At 45.9% G+C, this 14,298-nt stretch overlaps 5 protein-coding genes across 6 annotated transcripts; 1 reads left to right on the top strand and 4 right to left on the bottom strand.

Annotated features, from left to right (window-relative positions):
• Positions 1-284: 284 nt before the first annotated feature.
• On the top strand, positions 285-1,916 carry LOC118783108 (protein ANTAGONIST OF LIKE HETEROCHROMATIN PROTEIN 1-like). Its single transcript, XM_036536812.1, has 3 exons — positions 285-1,039; positions 1,157-1,271; positions 1,475-1,916. The coding sequence occupies exons 1-3, from the start codon at positions 291-293 to the stop codon at positions 1,892-1,894; spliced, it is 1,284 nt and encodes a 427-aa protein (XP_036392705.1). The 5' UTR covers positions 285-290; the 3' UTR covers positions 1,895-1,916.
• A 688-nt stretch (positions 1,917-2,604) lies between these two features.
• On the bottom strand, positions 2,605-3,049 carry LOC118783120 (histone H2B). The gene has a single exon (XM_036536826.1). The coding sequence runs from the start codon at positions 3,047-3,049 to the stop codon at positions 2,675-2,677; it is 375 nt and encodes a 124-aa protein (XP_036392719.1). The 3' UTR covers positions 2,605-2,674.
• Positions 3,050-4,058: 1,009 nt separating this feature from the next.
• On the bottom strand, positions 4,059-10,223 carry LOC118783110 (histone H3). 2 transcript variants are annotated; one of them, XM_036536815.1, is made up of 2 exons: positions 9,893-10,223; positions 4,059-4,381 (listed from the first exon to the last, which is right to left on the bottom strand). In XM_036536815.1, exons 1-2 carry the CDS (start codon positions 10,221-10,223, stop codon positions 4,059-4,061), a joined length of 654 nt encoding a protein of 217 aa, XP_036392708.1. The 2 variants fall into 2 exon arrangements, with proteins under 2 accessions (XP_036392708.1, XP_036392709.1); XM_036536816.1 differs by lacking the exon at positions 4,059-4,381 and having other exon boundaries at positions 9,813-10,223.
• Positions 10,224-11,069: 846 nt separating this feature from the next.
• Positions 11,070-11,456, bottom strand: LOC118783118 (histone H2A-like). The gene has a single exon (XM_036536824.1). It carries the CDS (start codon positions 11,454-11,456, stop codon positions 11,070-11,072), a length of 387 nt encoding a protein of 128 aa, XP_036392717.1.
• A 937-nt stretch (positions 11,457-12,393) lies between these two features.
• On the bottom strand, positions 12,394-13,014 carry LOC118783112 (histone H1-like). Its single transcript, XM_036536818.1, has one exon. It carries the CDS (start codon positions 13,012-13,014, stop codon positions 12,394-12,396), a length of 621 nt encoding a protein of 206 aa, XP_036392711.1.
• Positions 13,015-14,298: the final 1,284 nt, after the last annotated feature.

The raw sequence follows: 14,298 nt of genomic DNA, 5'->3' as shown, positions 1-14,298 counted from the left end.
CCAAACATAATGTAAAATAATGGTATTCTGGAAATTATAAAGTTTAGTATAATTACGTTGAATAATTTAAGTGATATACATGCACACATACCAATCATAGGTCAAAACATTGCTAAATGTGGGTGAATTATAAAAGCCAGAAGTGGTACTCATCGTTGAACTGAGCCAAATGATCTGGCTCACTAAAAAGAGCTGGGATTCCCATCACTACGTAGAGCGTGCAGGACGCAGGACATGACGCAAAACGTACGCTGCGGAATTCACAGTGTTTTGTTTACAGCACATCGAAGATGGCGGACGAGGCTGCCGACACATCCGTACAGATGACTGTTTTTGTGTTGAAATCAATACTACATGTATTTGGACGTATCCGCAATATCAACGAAAGAGAGGAAAGCACTATACAGGCAAGCAGAAAGGAGTATGAAGCAGCTACATTCCGTGCACGCAGATCCCACCGGAGAAAGAAAGCTGCTGCGTTTTGGCTCTGTGTCCAGCAGCAGCGTGAGAAGGCCATATGGAAGCGTGAGAGACCGAGCGGGGAAATATTCTGGGCAGATGTTTTGCAGAACTTTGACGATGTGCAGTGGAGACGTCATTTTCGCATGTCCCGGTGTACGTTTGAGTATGTGTTACGTCTGGTGAAACCCGCCCTAACACGAAAGATTACACGGTGGCGAAAACCACTTGAACCGCGTCGGAGACTGGCCATTGTTCTTTGGTGGTATGCCACACCGAGCGAGTACAGAACAATAAGCTGTCTCTTTGGTGTAGGACTGTCCACTGTATGTGGCCTAGTGCGTGAAGTTACATCTGCTCTAAAGGACAACCTACTCAAGCGTTTCATTTGCCTGCCGAAAGGGGAACAACTTCAGAAGACCTTAGATGGATTTGCAGAGCGAGGTTATCCTATGTGTGCAGGTGCCATCGACGGAAGCCACATTTCCGTTATTGCTCCGAGGGATGATCCAGCTTCTTATTACAATCGGAAAGGATGGTATTCCATTGTACTGCAAGGGGTTGTAGACCACAATTTCTGGTAAGAATTATTATTATTTATATAATACGTATTGAATGTTAGCTCTGTTATAATTGTAGCTAAATATTAACTGCTGGAATGTGGTATGTTTTGTTCATGGTGGTTTCTTTTGTTCAGCTTCACAGATATATACGTGGGGTGTCCTGGTAGAACACATGATGCAAGAGTGCTTCGCAACTCTCCTATCTTCAAGATGGCTGAAGAACAAAATGGTTACTTGTTTCCCTGTGAGGTACGTATCAACAATGACAGTGTTCCATTTCCTAAACTGCAGTCCTGCAAAAACACATATCTTGTGAATGGCTATGTATGTAGGTCCACCACGTGTGTGTGTTTGTATGTATGTGTGTGTGTTTTTTTCCAACAAGCACCTCAGTATAGTAGGTAACAATCTAACCTAGAACAAATCTATCTGTACTATATTTTTTTGCACAGAAATCCATGACTGTAGATGGTGTGGAGGTACCCATCCATCTCGTCGGAGACGCAGCTTACCCTCTGAAGAAGTGGCTAATGAAAGGGTTCACCCATCACCACCTAACTCCCGAACAGAACACCTTCAACTACCATTTAAGCTCTGCTCGAATGGTGGTTGAAAATGCATTTGGACGTTTGAAGGGTCGTTGGAGGTGCCTTGCCAAGCGCAATGATGTGGACATTTCTATAATGCCGGACATTGTTACTGCTTGCTGCATACTGCACAATGTTTGTGAGATAAACAAAGAGACCTTTTTGCCTGAGTGGGACATTGATGCTGCTACTGACCTCCCACAAGAGCCTGACACAGAGGTTTTTCATGCACCACAGACAGGTAGCACAGAACAGATACGAGAGGCAATGATGAGCATTCTTTAAAAAAGAGCTCGGTCTGATTTTTAAATAAAGTTCCTTCAATGTACACTATTTACTGTTGTTGACCCTTTTCTACTGAATGGTGTCCTAGCCCCTGCCCTGCATGTTCATCAATCAGGTGTGTTGGAGCAGGGAAACATCTAAAACATGCAGGGCAGGGGGTCCCCAGGACCAGAATTGAGAAACACTGTAGCTTACATGTCTCATTTTGCAATATATGTATGTACACATATAGAAAATAGTAAAAATAGAAAGTTTTAAAATGTTAAACAGTATGGAATGGAACAGACCATCAAAAGGGTGGCAAACATTGTCTTTCTGTGGATTTCTGTTGGACATCTCTTGTCAAACACTTCCGCCTGTAAAAAAAAAAAAAAAAAAACAAAACCCTATGAGTATGGCTTTGATAGGAGAGTGTTTATGACATGTGAGATGTCAGACAAACCTGGTGATCATTGATCGCCGTTTTGGGGACATGAAGCCTCTGGCTGCGGAAATGCATGCGGTGCTGGTGTAGTCGTTCGTGGCAACTATGCGCACCGGTGAGCTCAACTTCGTTCAGTGTTTCACGGTGCTCCGTCACGTGAATCCCAGCCCTAATACAGCCTGGAGCCTGTCGAAGACAGAGGGCAGCTGCAGCATGGCCCCGTTTATGCCTAGGGTCTTTCTACTCACTCATTCACGATCCAACAAAGTGGACCAAGGGGGTGGTTTTCGCCTTTTATCCGAAACAGTGGGTGGCTCTGAAAAGAGCCTTTGGGTTGGACGTGTCACCACGTCGTTTTACTTGGAGCTGGTGTACTTGGTGACGGCCTTGGTGCCCTCGGATACGGCGTGTTTGGCTAGCTCACCGGGCAAGAGCAGGCGCACGGCAGTCTGGATCTCCCTGGAGGTGATGGTGGAGCGCTTGTTGTAGTGAGCCAAACGAGACGACTCACCGGCGATGCGCTCGAAGATATCGTTGACGAAGGAATTCATGATGCCCATAGCCTTTGAAGAGATGCCAGTGTCAGGATGCACTTGTTTCAACACCTTGTACACGTAGATCGCGTAGCTCTCCTTCCTGGACTTTCTACGCTTCTTACCGCCCTTACCGGCCGTCTTGGTGACGGCTTTCTTCGATCCCTTCTTGGGAGCAGACTTGGCTGGTTCAGGCATGATGCTCGCTTCTTTACAGACACGAATGAAAACGCTCACGCCTCATGCTTGAGCTATATAAAGAAGGTATGCAAATTTTTGCCACGATCTCTGCCCAGCCAGTTATCGCTGGATCTCATTGGCAGATTCCTCCCACTCGGATGACATTCAAATTCGATTGGCGGGAACACCACATGCCTAAACGTTAGCCGTCTATCAAAACAAAGGACTTTACCGAGCGACTCCCACGTTTGCGCCTTTTTTCTTTTGTAGCTATTTTTCTTTTTTCTGCGAGAAGGTTTAGACTATGTATATCTAAAACATCTATAAACATCTTATGCACGCCGAGCTATGATATCCAACAGGCATTTGAGACTCAACGTTTTTCTTTTTCTACCTCAGATACTAGCTAGGTCTACTATAATTACAATGAAACATTCCAAGTCAGTGGTCTTCCGTTCTTACTGTCCAGTTTACTATATCAGGCGACTGACCTATCACATTCGGAAATAAAATGCTCTAAGGTCAGTCAGGTAATGGGACACATTTTAACGCATTTGACATACATTTAAACCAGACGAGTCAATAGCAGCTCTTCTCGGCAGTCTTCGTACTGATATCAGCCATGCGCTGTCCTTGGTCTCCTCTGACATGTTTTCGCACCTTACGTACTCAACACGGCTCTCAGAAAGCGTCGTTTTTCCATACACGATAGAACCACCATCATTTGTAATATTTATTGGTCTGTGTCCCAGTTTATAGGCGACTCCCAGCTCCCCGTTCGAGTGCTTAGCCTACAGGTCTTATTATAGAAAGTCACCCGTCGCCTTCGACGGCGCAAGGTGTTACCGGCAGTCAGCTAAGGGCTAACATTTGGTTACGGCCTCGGAAAGGAGCAGCACACAAGCACAACAATGTTACAACTGTGTCGTTGAGCGTGGAACGTCTGAGACTCTTTCAAATGGGAAAAGTGGGCGGCTCTTAAAAGAGCCTTTGGGTTGCTTTTCACTTTAGGATTCCGTGCAGACGCTTAGCCTCCGAAGCCGTACAGAGTGCGACCCTGACGCTTCAGAGCGTACACCACATCCATGGCAGTGACGGTCTTCCTCTTAGCATGCTCGGTGTAGGTGACGGCATCACGAATAACGTTCTCCAAGAAGACTTTCAGCACACCGCGCGTCTCCTCATAAATCAGACCAGAAATACGCTTAACACCACCTCGGCGAGCCAAGCGACGAATTGCTGGCTTGGTGATACCCTGGATATTATCGCGAAGAACCTTACGGTGACGCTTAGCGCCTCCTTTCCCCAAACCTTTACCTCCCTTTCCGCGGCCAGACATCGCTACAAGAGCTACGAACAGACGTAATGACTCTGCGTCTATGTACCCACATATACTCACCCGAAGACGACCTGATTGAAGCCTCTGCTCAAAGAAAAGCGGGTTCGAGTTAGAGCCCGCCCTACCTCCCTCCGTCCATTCAGGGAGGCTTTAACAGCACGTCCGTGCTCTGACAAAATCCTTAGCATGGCAACAATTACCGTGGCACGGTGGCAGTCTCCGCACCAGTATCAGTTACGTTTGGAGGTTCCGTTCAAAAGCAAGAAAGAAAACCGACTGTAATCAGTCTGGCAAATCGAAGGCTTCAAATGCTACAAGCTGCCGTACTTTGTTAAAGCTGAGCGCATGGTTCGTACTGTATGTAGTGCCACTGTCCAGAAATAAATCAAATATCGAACGACTAAACTCCAATATGGCGTTTGTGACACAGTGAATTGCTGTGGCAATATGGTGCAAAAGCATGCACAACAAGACTACGAGGTAACTGGTAGAAGCAGTCACTTAATGTTCATACTTGGAAACACAATCCAGGTCCCTTTCAAAACAAGGCCATAGCCTAATTTTGTTTCTACTATATGTGATGCTTCCACTGGCCACAACAGCAAACCTCCTCACTCCTACACCTGGCACAGCGGAGCCGGCTCCCTCTTAGTAGGGCCTGATGAACGCAAATGCCTGCCAGGTGTGTCCACTGGACATAATGTGAGGTGGGGAAGGGGTGGAGCCACTAGTGGGGGAAGCACTGGCCTTACATCACCTCTCCCCTTGTTGTGTCACAATATCAAACGACTAAACTCCAATATGAAGTAATTAAAACGCAGTCAGTTGCTGTGGCAACAAATCATGCACAACAAGACTATGAGGTAACTGGGAGAAGCAGTCCGTTATTGCTCATACTTCTCTGGGTTGGACTAGTGTACCATTTCATTTATGCTCTGTTTGCCTTAATGAAATTCAGTTGATAAGGAGGCCATAGATTTAGCTAGTATCATGTAAAACCCATTTCCATGGGCTGTATTGCTTGGGTGCCAGCCGATGTGACAAAGGTGTTAAAAGTGTTCTGTTCTGTGTTCTTCCACATCAAAGATGTGGAAGGTCTTAATTGGACACCTTAGCATGGGCCTTATTCCCTGTTTTTTTTATTTTATTTTTGTTTTATTACTCAGGTTATAGACGGTTTGTCCAATTTGCACTTGTTAAAAGATGACACCACAGTAAGCTAATGAAATTGGTGGGGGTGGCCTCTATTGATATAATGAGCTATAACTCCTGAATGCAATGTCCAAACATAACCAAACTTCAGATCCCTCATCTACAGACCATTAGACTCAAGCCTACCAAATTTGGTGTAAATCCATCCATAGGTGGCGCTATAGCAAACAAACGGTCATAACGCTATCAAGTTCAAATTTTGCATCCTGTGTCTTGGTTAAATGTCCTAATAAATTCTATAAGGACAAGTTGATAGGTCAAACAACATGGCACCCATAAACGTATCAAATTTCAGCAGCACTTAAACTGACTTAACTATGACTTATTATCATGAAACTTTGCAGGATTGTTTTGGATTTGTCAAATAGCAATCTGTATGAAAATTACATGGCAAACTCACTTTCCACCACTCCCCCAGTCAAAAACTATACTTTGCTACATTCCAGATGGCTACATGTTCAAAGTTTTATTTGTCACATGCCAAGGTACAATGTACACTAAGCAGTGAAATGATGGTTGGTAGCAGGGCAGACTGCAAAACTCACAATAGAAGGAAAATATAAAGAACATAACTAAGGAAGGCATACTATAAAGATAGCTAGGTCAGAAGTGTGTATATATATATATATATATATATATATATATACACACAGGTCCTTCTCAAAAAATTAGCATATTGTGATAAAGTTCACTATTTTCTGTTATGTAATGATAAACATTAGACTTTCATATATTTTAGATTCATTACACACAACTGAAGTAGTTCAAGCCTTTTATTGTTTTAATATTGATGATTTTGGCAAAAAAGTAAAGAAAAACCAAAAATCCCTATCTCAAAAAATTAGCATATGTCATCCGACCAATAAAAAAAAAAGTGTTTTTAATACAAAAAAAGTCAACCTTCAAATAATTATGTTCAGTTATGCACTCAATACTTGGTCAGGAATCCTTTTGCAGAAATGACTGCTTCAATGCGGCGTGGCATGGAGGCAATCAGCCGGTGGCACTGCTGAGGTGTTATGGAGGCCCAGGATGCTTCGATAGCGGCCTTAAGCTCATCCACAGTGTTGGGTCTGGTGTCTCAACTTCCTCTTCACAATATCCCACAGATTCTCGATGGGGTTCAGGTCAGGAGAGTTGGCAGGCCAGTTGAGCACAGTAATACCATGGTCAGTAAACCATTTACCAGTGGTTTTGGCACTGTGAGCAGGTGCCAGGTCGTGCTGAAAAATGAAATCTTCATCTCCATAAAGCTTTTCAGCAGATGGAAGCATGAAGTGCTCCAAAATCTCCTGATAACTAGCTGCATTGACCCTGCCCTTGATAAAACACAGTGGACCAACACCAGCAGCTGACATGGCACCCCAGAGCATCACTGACTGTGGGTACTTGACACTGGACTTCAGGCATTTTGGCATTTCCTTCTCACCAGTCTTCCTCCAGACTCTGGCACCTTGATTTCCGAATGACATGCAAAATTTGCTTTCATCCGAAAAAAGTACTTTGGACCACTGAGCAACAGTCCAGTGCTGCTTCTCTGTAGCCCAGGTCAGGCGCTTCTGCCGCTGTTTCTGGTTCAAAAGTGGCTTGACCTGGGGAATGCGGCACCTGTAGCCCATTTCCTGCACACGCCTGTGCACGGTGGCTCTGGATGTTTCTACTCCAGACTCAGTCCACTGCTTCCACAGCTCCCCCAAGGTCTGGAATCGGCCCTTCTCCACAATCTTCCTCAGGGTCCGGTCACCTCTTCTGGTTGTGCAGCGTTTTCTGCCACACTTTTTCCTTCCCACAGACGTCCCACTGAGGTGCCTTGATACAGCACTCTGGGAACAGCCTATTCGATCAGAGATTTCTTTCTGTGTCTTACCCTCTTGCTTGAGGGTGTCAATGATGGCCTTCTGGACAGCAGTCAGGTCGGCAGTCTTACCCATGATTGCGGTTTTGAGTAATGAATCAGGCTGGGAGTCTTTAAAAGCCTCAGGAATCTTTTGCAGGTGTTTAGAGTTAATTCGTTGATTGAGATGATTAGGTTAATAGCGTGTTTAGAGTACCTTTGTGTACCTGTGTGCAGTATGTGAGTGACTGTTTCATCAGTGGAGCGTTTGGGGCAGTAGGCGAATTGAGGGGGTCCAGAGTGCATGGCAGAGAGGAGCAGATGTAGTCCTTCATCATCCTCTCAAAGCACTTCATTATTTCTGATGTGAAGGGCTATAATGCGGTGGTTGTTTAAATTAGTTGGGGAGGGCTTTTATCTGCACAGGAACAATAACAGATCAATCTTAAATGTCTTAAAGTACATTGTATAACTTGTCTTTAACTCTATCTGGCCAGTGCCGGCCAGAAGCAGATGGGCTCCCCCTCTGAGCCAGGTTCTGCTCAAGGTTTCTTCCTGATAGGGAGTTTATCCTTGCCACTGTTGCCTTAGGCTTGCTCTCAGGGGGTCTCAGGCCTGGGAACAATGTAAAGCTGCTTTGTGACAACTTGTGTTGTAAAAAGCGCTATACAAATAAAAATGAATTGAATTGAAACACATGGGTACTATGGCTTAAGGTGATCAAGTTTGTTGTAAATCCATGAATGGGTGGCACTATAGCAAAGAAATGGCCATACCTCCGAAACCAATTCCCTACCTAAGTTAATATTTTGTATGCTGCATCTTTCTCAAAGGTCTTGATAAAGTCTTCAAGGACAAGTAATAACGGCAGCCATCACCCATTCAATTTTCGGCTGATCTGCTTGGACCCCGTAATCGCCGCATGCGGCTGTATAGATACACTCCCGGGCAAAAAAAAAAAAAAAAATGGGCCAAGCCCAGAATGGCAAAACATTAAGTTTTTAATGGTCTTAATAACAAACGACTTTTTAGGAAACTAGCAAGAATTAAACAACTAGATAAAGTAACTTAGTATGGGATAGCTTTCCCCTGTGATTTCTTTAAATGTTGAAGCCTTGAGGGTAAACTTGCAGACAGCGTTTTACAGAAGGAAGAGTCAATATTGTTCCACTCAGCATTGATGGCTTCAAACAGTTGATGAGTAGTTGAAAAACATTTCCCGGCTAGTTTTTGTTTAATGTGAGACCAAATATTCTCTATAGGGTTCAAATCTGGACTGTGGCCGGGCCAAAACATGAGCCTGATGGACTTGTTCTCAAGCCACTTCTTGGTGGTCTTTGCAGTGTGGGCAAGAGCATTGTCTTGTTGAAAAATAATGTCTGATTGTTCCTCAGCAAGCAAGAAAACAAGCAAGTCTTTCTCCTGTACTCCAAAGCATTAATTGATTTTTCACAGTGAAGCGGTTCACCAGTACCAGCAGCTGAAAAGGTTCCCCACATCATTACACTGTGGTAGAGATGCACATATTGTATTTTGCAGCAGGTCTTTGAAGACGCCTCACCATATACAACTCTGCTGAACCACTCTGAATCAAACTTTCCATATTCTACCAAAAACTGTTTTTGATGTTTTTCTCAGACAGCAATGGCTTTTTAACACATCTTATAGACACGAAACCTGTTGTTCTCGAAAAATTCTTGTTGTCTGAGGTCTTGAATTCTTCTGACAGTTTTTTTCCTGTCTTTGAGAACTGTAAATTTCAGCAGGTGGTCATCCCTGCATGACGTGACTTTGGGCCCTCCAGATCCTTTCTGGCATCATCACCTGCTGTTTCAAAGCGTTGACCTATTCTCTTAATAGCTGATAGAGAAATAGGGATTTTCTCTGCCTTTAGGATCTTGTAAATTTCAGAATAACTACAGCTGGCCTGATGAAGACCAGCTATGCGATTTCTGAAGCTGAGTGCTGCGAATTGTAATTCAGAAATGCTCTCAGAGCGACAAAGCAGATGAGTCTCCAAGTGGATAAATAAAACCTTTGACGGAGCCTGCGCAAGGACAGCGATGGCCAGCCTGCTCTGGAACACAGATGCGTTGATATAGTAAAAGGAAGTAAAAGGAAGCGGTACCCAGTCTTTACTGGACTTAATTCAGCGTCAGCTGTTGTCATGTTATGCAGCAAAAGCACAGCACGTCATATTCACACAAAAGCTTTTAAAAAGGGACTTGCACTAGATGCGACTAGAGACCCGTGCAATGTTTTTGATCGCCATTTGACGTCATTAGAGCGTGCTCACATGCGAGGAAAGCGAATAGAGATCTGCACTTCTAAGACACACTTATGTGGCTCTTAAAAGAGCCGTTGGATACTCGGTTTAGACAGTGTACTGGCGCATTTTAAGCGCGCTCTCCTCGGATGCGGCGGGCCAGCTGGATGTCCTTGGGCATGATGGTCACCCTCTTGGCGTGGATGGCACACAGATTGGTGTCCTCAAACAAGCCAACCAGATAGGCCTCGCTGGCTTCCTGCAGAGCCATGACGGCAGAGCTCTGGAAACGCAGGTCGGTCTTGAAATCCTGGGCAATTTCTCTCACCAGCCGCTGGAAGGGCAGCTTGCGAATCAGAAGCTCGGTCGACTTCTGGTAACGGCGGATTTCTCTCAGAGCCACTGTGCCAGGCCTGTAACGGTGAGGCTTCTTCACACCGCCTGTTGCAGGCGCGCTCTTACGAGCAGCCTTAGTGGCGAGCTGCTTCCTGGGGGCTTTGCCACCAGTAGATTTACGGGCAGTCTGCTTGGTTCTAGCCATCGCAACGAAATACTTGCTTCTCTCTTGACAGAAAAGTAACAACGATACCCTCAGCACATGTTTATAAGGCATAGCAGGCAAAGGCTGATTGGATGAGCTTATACAGCGCTGTCATTGGTCCGCACCTCAGTTCGTTGTCTCTGGCCATTGGGTCGTTGCGTCTCTGCCGCCTAAAATTCAAACATCTCTCTGCTCCCGCCTTCTTTCCTAATCTCCTAGCAAACCTTCCTCGCGCACAAAGGCCTTTGTTCCAATTTTGCTGTTCTCCCTGTCATACTCGTTCACAATAGTGATGGGAATAACAGCTCTTTTGGCTCCGTTCCTTTCCGAGAGCCGTTCAATAGAGCGGCTCATCGTTCTTTTAGGGGGCGGGGATTACTAAGTATCTGCGAAATATTACATACTACTCCTCGTATTGCCAGACCTAATATCATTGTGTATATGTGCTTTACAACGTAACCGCCCTTTGAAGGCGAAAATCAATCACTCGAAGACCAGAGTCTCGCACCAAAGAGCCGCTCAAAAGACTCGGATAGGTCACAATATTTCACAAGCTATCGAGTCATTCGAGTTGCTAGATAATGCCGCTACAGTTCCGCCTGATCACGAGACAAGATCAACCCGGATGATCAAGTACACTTTGTATGTGTACGCAGTCGTACACATTTTGGAGAGTCGCTGAAATGTGCGTGATGCCGTTGAAATGTATTCAATACGTGGCAACGGCCTTAACGTTGACCCCAGGTACACTCGAGTAGAGACCAGTTTTGCGCATTTTAAAGACACCAGTGGGTGGCTCTTAAAAGAGCCTTTGGGTTACTGGGGCAGTGGTGGTCGCGGCAGCAATTACTTGCCCTTGACGGCCTTCTCGGTCTTCTTGGGCAGCAGCACAGCCTGGATGTTAGGCAGAACTCCGCCCTGAGCGATAGTGACACCGCCCAGGAGTTTGTTCAGCTCCTCATCGTTACGCACTGCAAGCTGCAGGTGACGGGGAATGATACGGGTCTTCTTGTTGTCCCGAGCAGCATTGCCAGCTAGCTCAAGGATCTCAGCCGTAAGATACTCAAGCACGGCGGCCAAATAGACCGGGGCACCAGCGCCGACGCGCTCAGCGTAGTTTCCTTTGCGGAGCAGTCTGTGAACGCGACCGACCGGGAACTGGAGTCCAGCCCTGGATGAACGAGTCTTGGCCTTAGCCCTGGCTTTGCCACCGGTTTTACCTCTTCCACTCATGTTTGGCCTTTCTGCGCTTACTCGACGACTGTCAAATGAAATGACACAACCAACCCTCGCGAGCCTCGTTTTTAGCTACAAGAAACGCATTCATTGGATAAGGCTTCCATGGGATTTCATCCAATCAAATCTAAACAGGCCTTTTGCGCGGGCGTTCAACTTTTACAATGTTACCGGTGGAGAATTCAACGTCACTAAAATGTATCCGTACAACAGTCTTCACACTGATCCATTCCTCATATGCAAACGCACAGCCGACATGAATAAAGATATGTATAGTTACATCACTCGCTTATTGAATATATCACACTAATCGTAAACACATAAAGGTGCGATACTTTATTTTTATTATTCTTATTCCTTTTTGTACATATTTTTACTTTCTATTTTTTATCATTATTGTACACACTTTTCTCCTTTTATCTATTCTATTTTCATCTCTGCTACTTTGCACAGTCTATGGAGTTGGACCGGTTGTACATTTCAAGTTGTATAATGTTATAACTGTGCATGTGACAAATTCTTGATGCGTTAGTAGGTTTTTTCCTTTTAAGTAGTCTGTGTTGCTCGTCTGTACTGTTTATTTCCCAAGTGTTTGTGAATTACTTGTGGTGTACAGTGATAAATCTTATTTCCCACTCGTGGAATCCATACTGCTACTAATTAACACGATTCAATAATTGCTGCTACTGGGACGCTAGGTAGAGCGTGAGCATGTTACTGCGCACGAAGGTCTGAACAAGAACGAGCTCATTTCTATTTGACATCTGCATATGCAGCCAGAGTGTGTCTTTAAGGGAGCTGCACGTGTATTCACGTGTATACAGCACAGTCGCAACTGCAGGCATACAAGCAAAGTAAAGAGTGTTTGAGCTTTCACGAAGTGTTTGGGTGGCTCTTAAAAGAGCCTTTGGTGTGCGAGAAATGAACTTTGTGTTCACTTTTTCTTGGGAGCTGCTTTCTTGGCTTTGGTGGTCTTGGGTTTGGCCACCTTGGGCTTAGCAGCCTTGGCTTTCTTGGGACTCTTGGTCGCCTTCTTAGCTGCAGCCGGCTTCTTAGCTTTCTTGGGGCTCTTCGTGGCCTTTTTGGGCGCAGCGGGCTTTTTCGCCTTCTTCGGTGACTTCTTGGCCGCGGTGGGCTTCTTTGCCGCTGCCTTCTTGGGCTTCTTGGCAGCAGCGGGTTTCTTGGCGGCCGGCTTCTTCGCTTTAGGAGCTGCTTTCTTAGCGGGCTTCTTTTTCGCAGCCTCGGCTTGCTTTTTGTTGAGCTTGAAAGAGCCAGATGCGCCGGTTCCTTTAGTCTGCAGCAGGGTGCCCTTGATTACCAGGCTCTTCAGTGCCATCTTGACGCGGGAGTTGTTCTTCTCCACATCGTAACCGCCAGCCGCCAGAGCTTTCTTCAGGGCGGCGAGGGACACTCCGCTCCTCTCCTTGGAGGCGGACACGGCCTTGACGATCAATTCTCCAACGCTAGGGCCCGGTTTCTTGGGCTTGCTTGCTGCTTTCTTTTTGGGAGCCTTGGCCGGCGCGGGGGCGGCGGGAGCGGGTGCGACTTCAGCCATACTCTTCTCCGTTCGGTTCTCTCGTCTAGCAAACGCACAGCCTGTAGCACAGTCTGATTCAGTGCTGCTCGCCAAGCAGGGGGTTGGTCTTAAACATCGCATGAGAACCGTGTAGACTCAATCCCCTTGTCAACGATTCGTTGCTCCCGACACCTCCGTCCGCTTGTGTTTTCTCTTCGTGCAAAACAGTCAAAAATCAACCCCGCAACTGTTGTACAGGTGAAAATAGCACGGGACACTGACGGAAAGCCTTTCCGCTCGCATCACACCCCATCCGTGTTGCGGAATTCTGCTATATTTTAGTGCGACGTGCCCAAAACCCATCCACTTAGCGGGGAGACACAACCCCTCACACTGCTTTTCGTGCAGATTTTCACACTTTAAGCGGCTAAAACATTTACTGCACTTTGACATCGTGTTCATCCATTCACGCAAGACCCATGCGCAGCTCGAAAAGACAATGCCAGTCCTTTCGTAACCGGGCGTGAGTTTTAAATCGTACTCCTGTTGTGCCAGTTAAAGCACACGTCAAACCGTGTATCCTCTTCGCTGCCCTTGGGTGAGATTTTGATCACTACCGTCATCTGCCTCTCTGTCTTCGTGCCCGCGTATGTTATCGGGGGTTCTCAAACCTTTTTTTGGCATAAAGCACGAACTATTTTTTATTTCTTTTTTCTGACTGCCTAGACCACACATAGTCCCCAGCTTCAAGTTCTTGGGAGTCACCACCACAGAGGACCTCTCCTGGGCTGACAACACCTCAGCAGTGGTGGGCAACCACGAACCTCCCCCAAAAGCTGATTGTCAGCTTTTATAGATGCACCACAGAGAGCATCCTAACAAACTGCATGACAGCCTGGTACAGCAGCTGCACCAAAGCTGATAAAAAAAGGCCCTGCAGCGTGTTGAAAACAGCACAAGACGTTGCTGGCATGGAGTTGCCATCACTAGAACATCTTCACAGCACTCGCTGCGTGAGGAGTGCTAAGAACATCATAAAGGACATTACACACCCTGGACACCATCTGTTTAAGCTCCTCCCATCAGACAGGCGATTCAGAGCAATCCGCACACGCACAAATAGACTGAAAAGCAGTTTCTACGCAAAAGCTGTAACACTACTGAACTCAAATATCTCATCAGGCTAACAAGACTGATGTACTGCCCTCACTGGAGCACGTGCAATATCTATATTTATATTATTTATTTACTACTTGGAATAAGTGCAATATTTACACCGAACCTCTACTGCACCTATGTTGCTGGCGCCTTTGCACCCTTGTT

The sequence above is a fragment of the Megalops cyprinoides genome, chromosome 9 (assembly GCF_013368585.1).
Source record: "Megalops cyprinoides isolate fMegCyp1 chromosome 9, fMegCyp1.pri, whole genome shotgun sequence".
In the NCBI taxonomy this organism is placed as follows: Eukaryota; Metazoa; Chordata; class Actinopteri; order Elopiformes; family Megalopidae; genus Megalops; species Megalops cyprinoides.
This window is presented reverse-complemented; position numbering and strand designations above follow the sequence as displayed.

Excerpts from the sequence above, each read along its gene's own strand:
- LOC118783120 (XM_036536826.1), bottom strand. The coding sequence starts at position 3,049 with ATGCCTGAACCAGCCAAGTCTGCTCCCAAGAAGGGATCGAAGAAAGCC.
- LOC118783108 (XM_036536812.1), top strand. The coding sequence starts at position 291 with ATGGCGGACGAGGCTGCCGACACATCCGTACAGATGACTGTTTTTGTG. Across the intron at positions 1,040-1,156 it reads GTTGTAGACCACAATTTCTG|CTTCACAGATATATACGTGG; the intron begins GTAAGAATTATT and ends TCTTTTGTTCAG. Across the intron at positions 1,272-1,474 it reads GTTACTTGTTTCCCTGTGAG|AAATCCATGACTGTAGATGG; the intron begins GTACGTATCAAC and ends TTTTTTGCACAG.
- LOC118783118 (XM_036536824.1), bottom strand. The coding sequence starts at position 11,456 with ATGAGTGGAAGAGGTAAAACCGGTGGCAAAGCCAGGGCTAAGGCCAAG.
- LOC118783110 (XM_036536815.1), bottom strand. The coding sequence starts at position 10,223 with ATGGCTAGAACCAAGCAGACTGCCCGTAAATCTACTGGTGGCAAAGCC. Across the intron at positions 4,382-9,892 it reads GTTTGAGGACACCAATCTGT|CTCTTGTAGCGATGTCTGGC; the intron begins GTGCCATCCACG and ends GTCTGTTCGTAG.
- LOC118783112 (XM_036536818.1), bottom strand. The coding sequence starts at position 13,014 with ATGGCTGAAGTCGCACCCGCTCCCGCCGCCCCCGCGCCGGCCAAGGCT.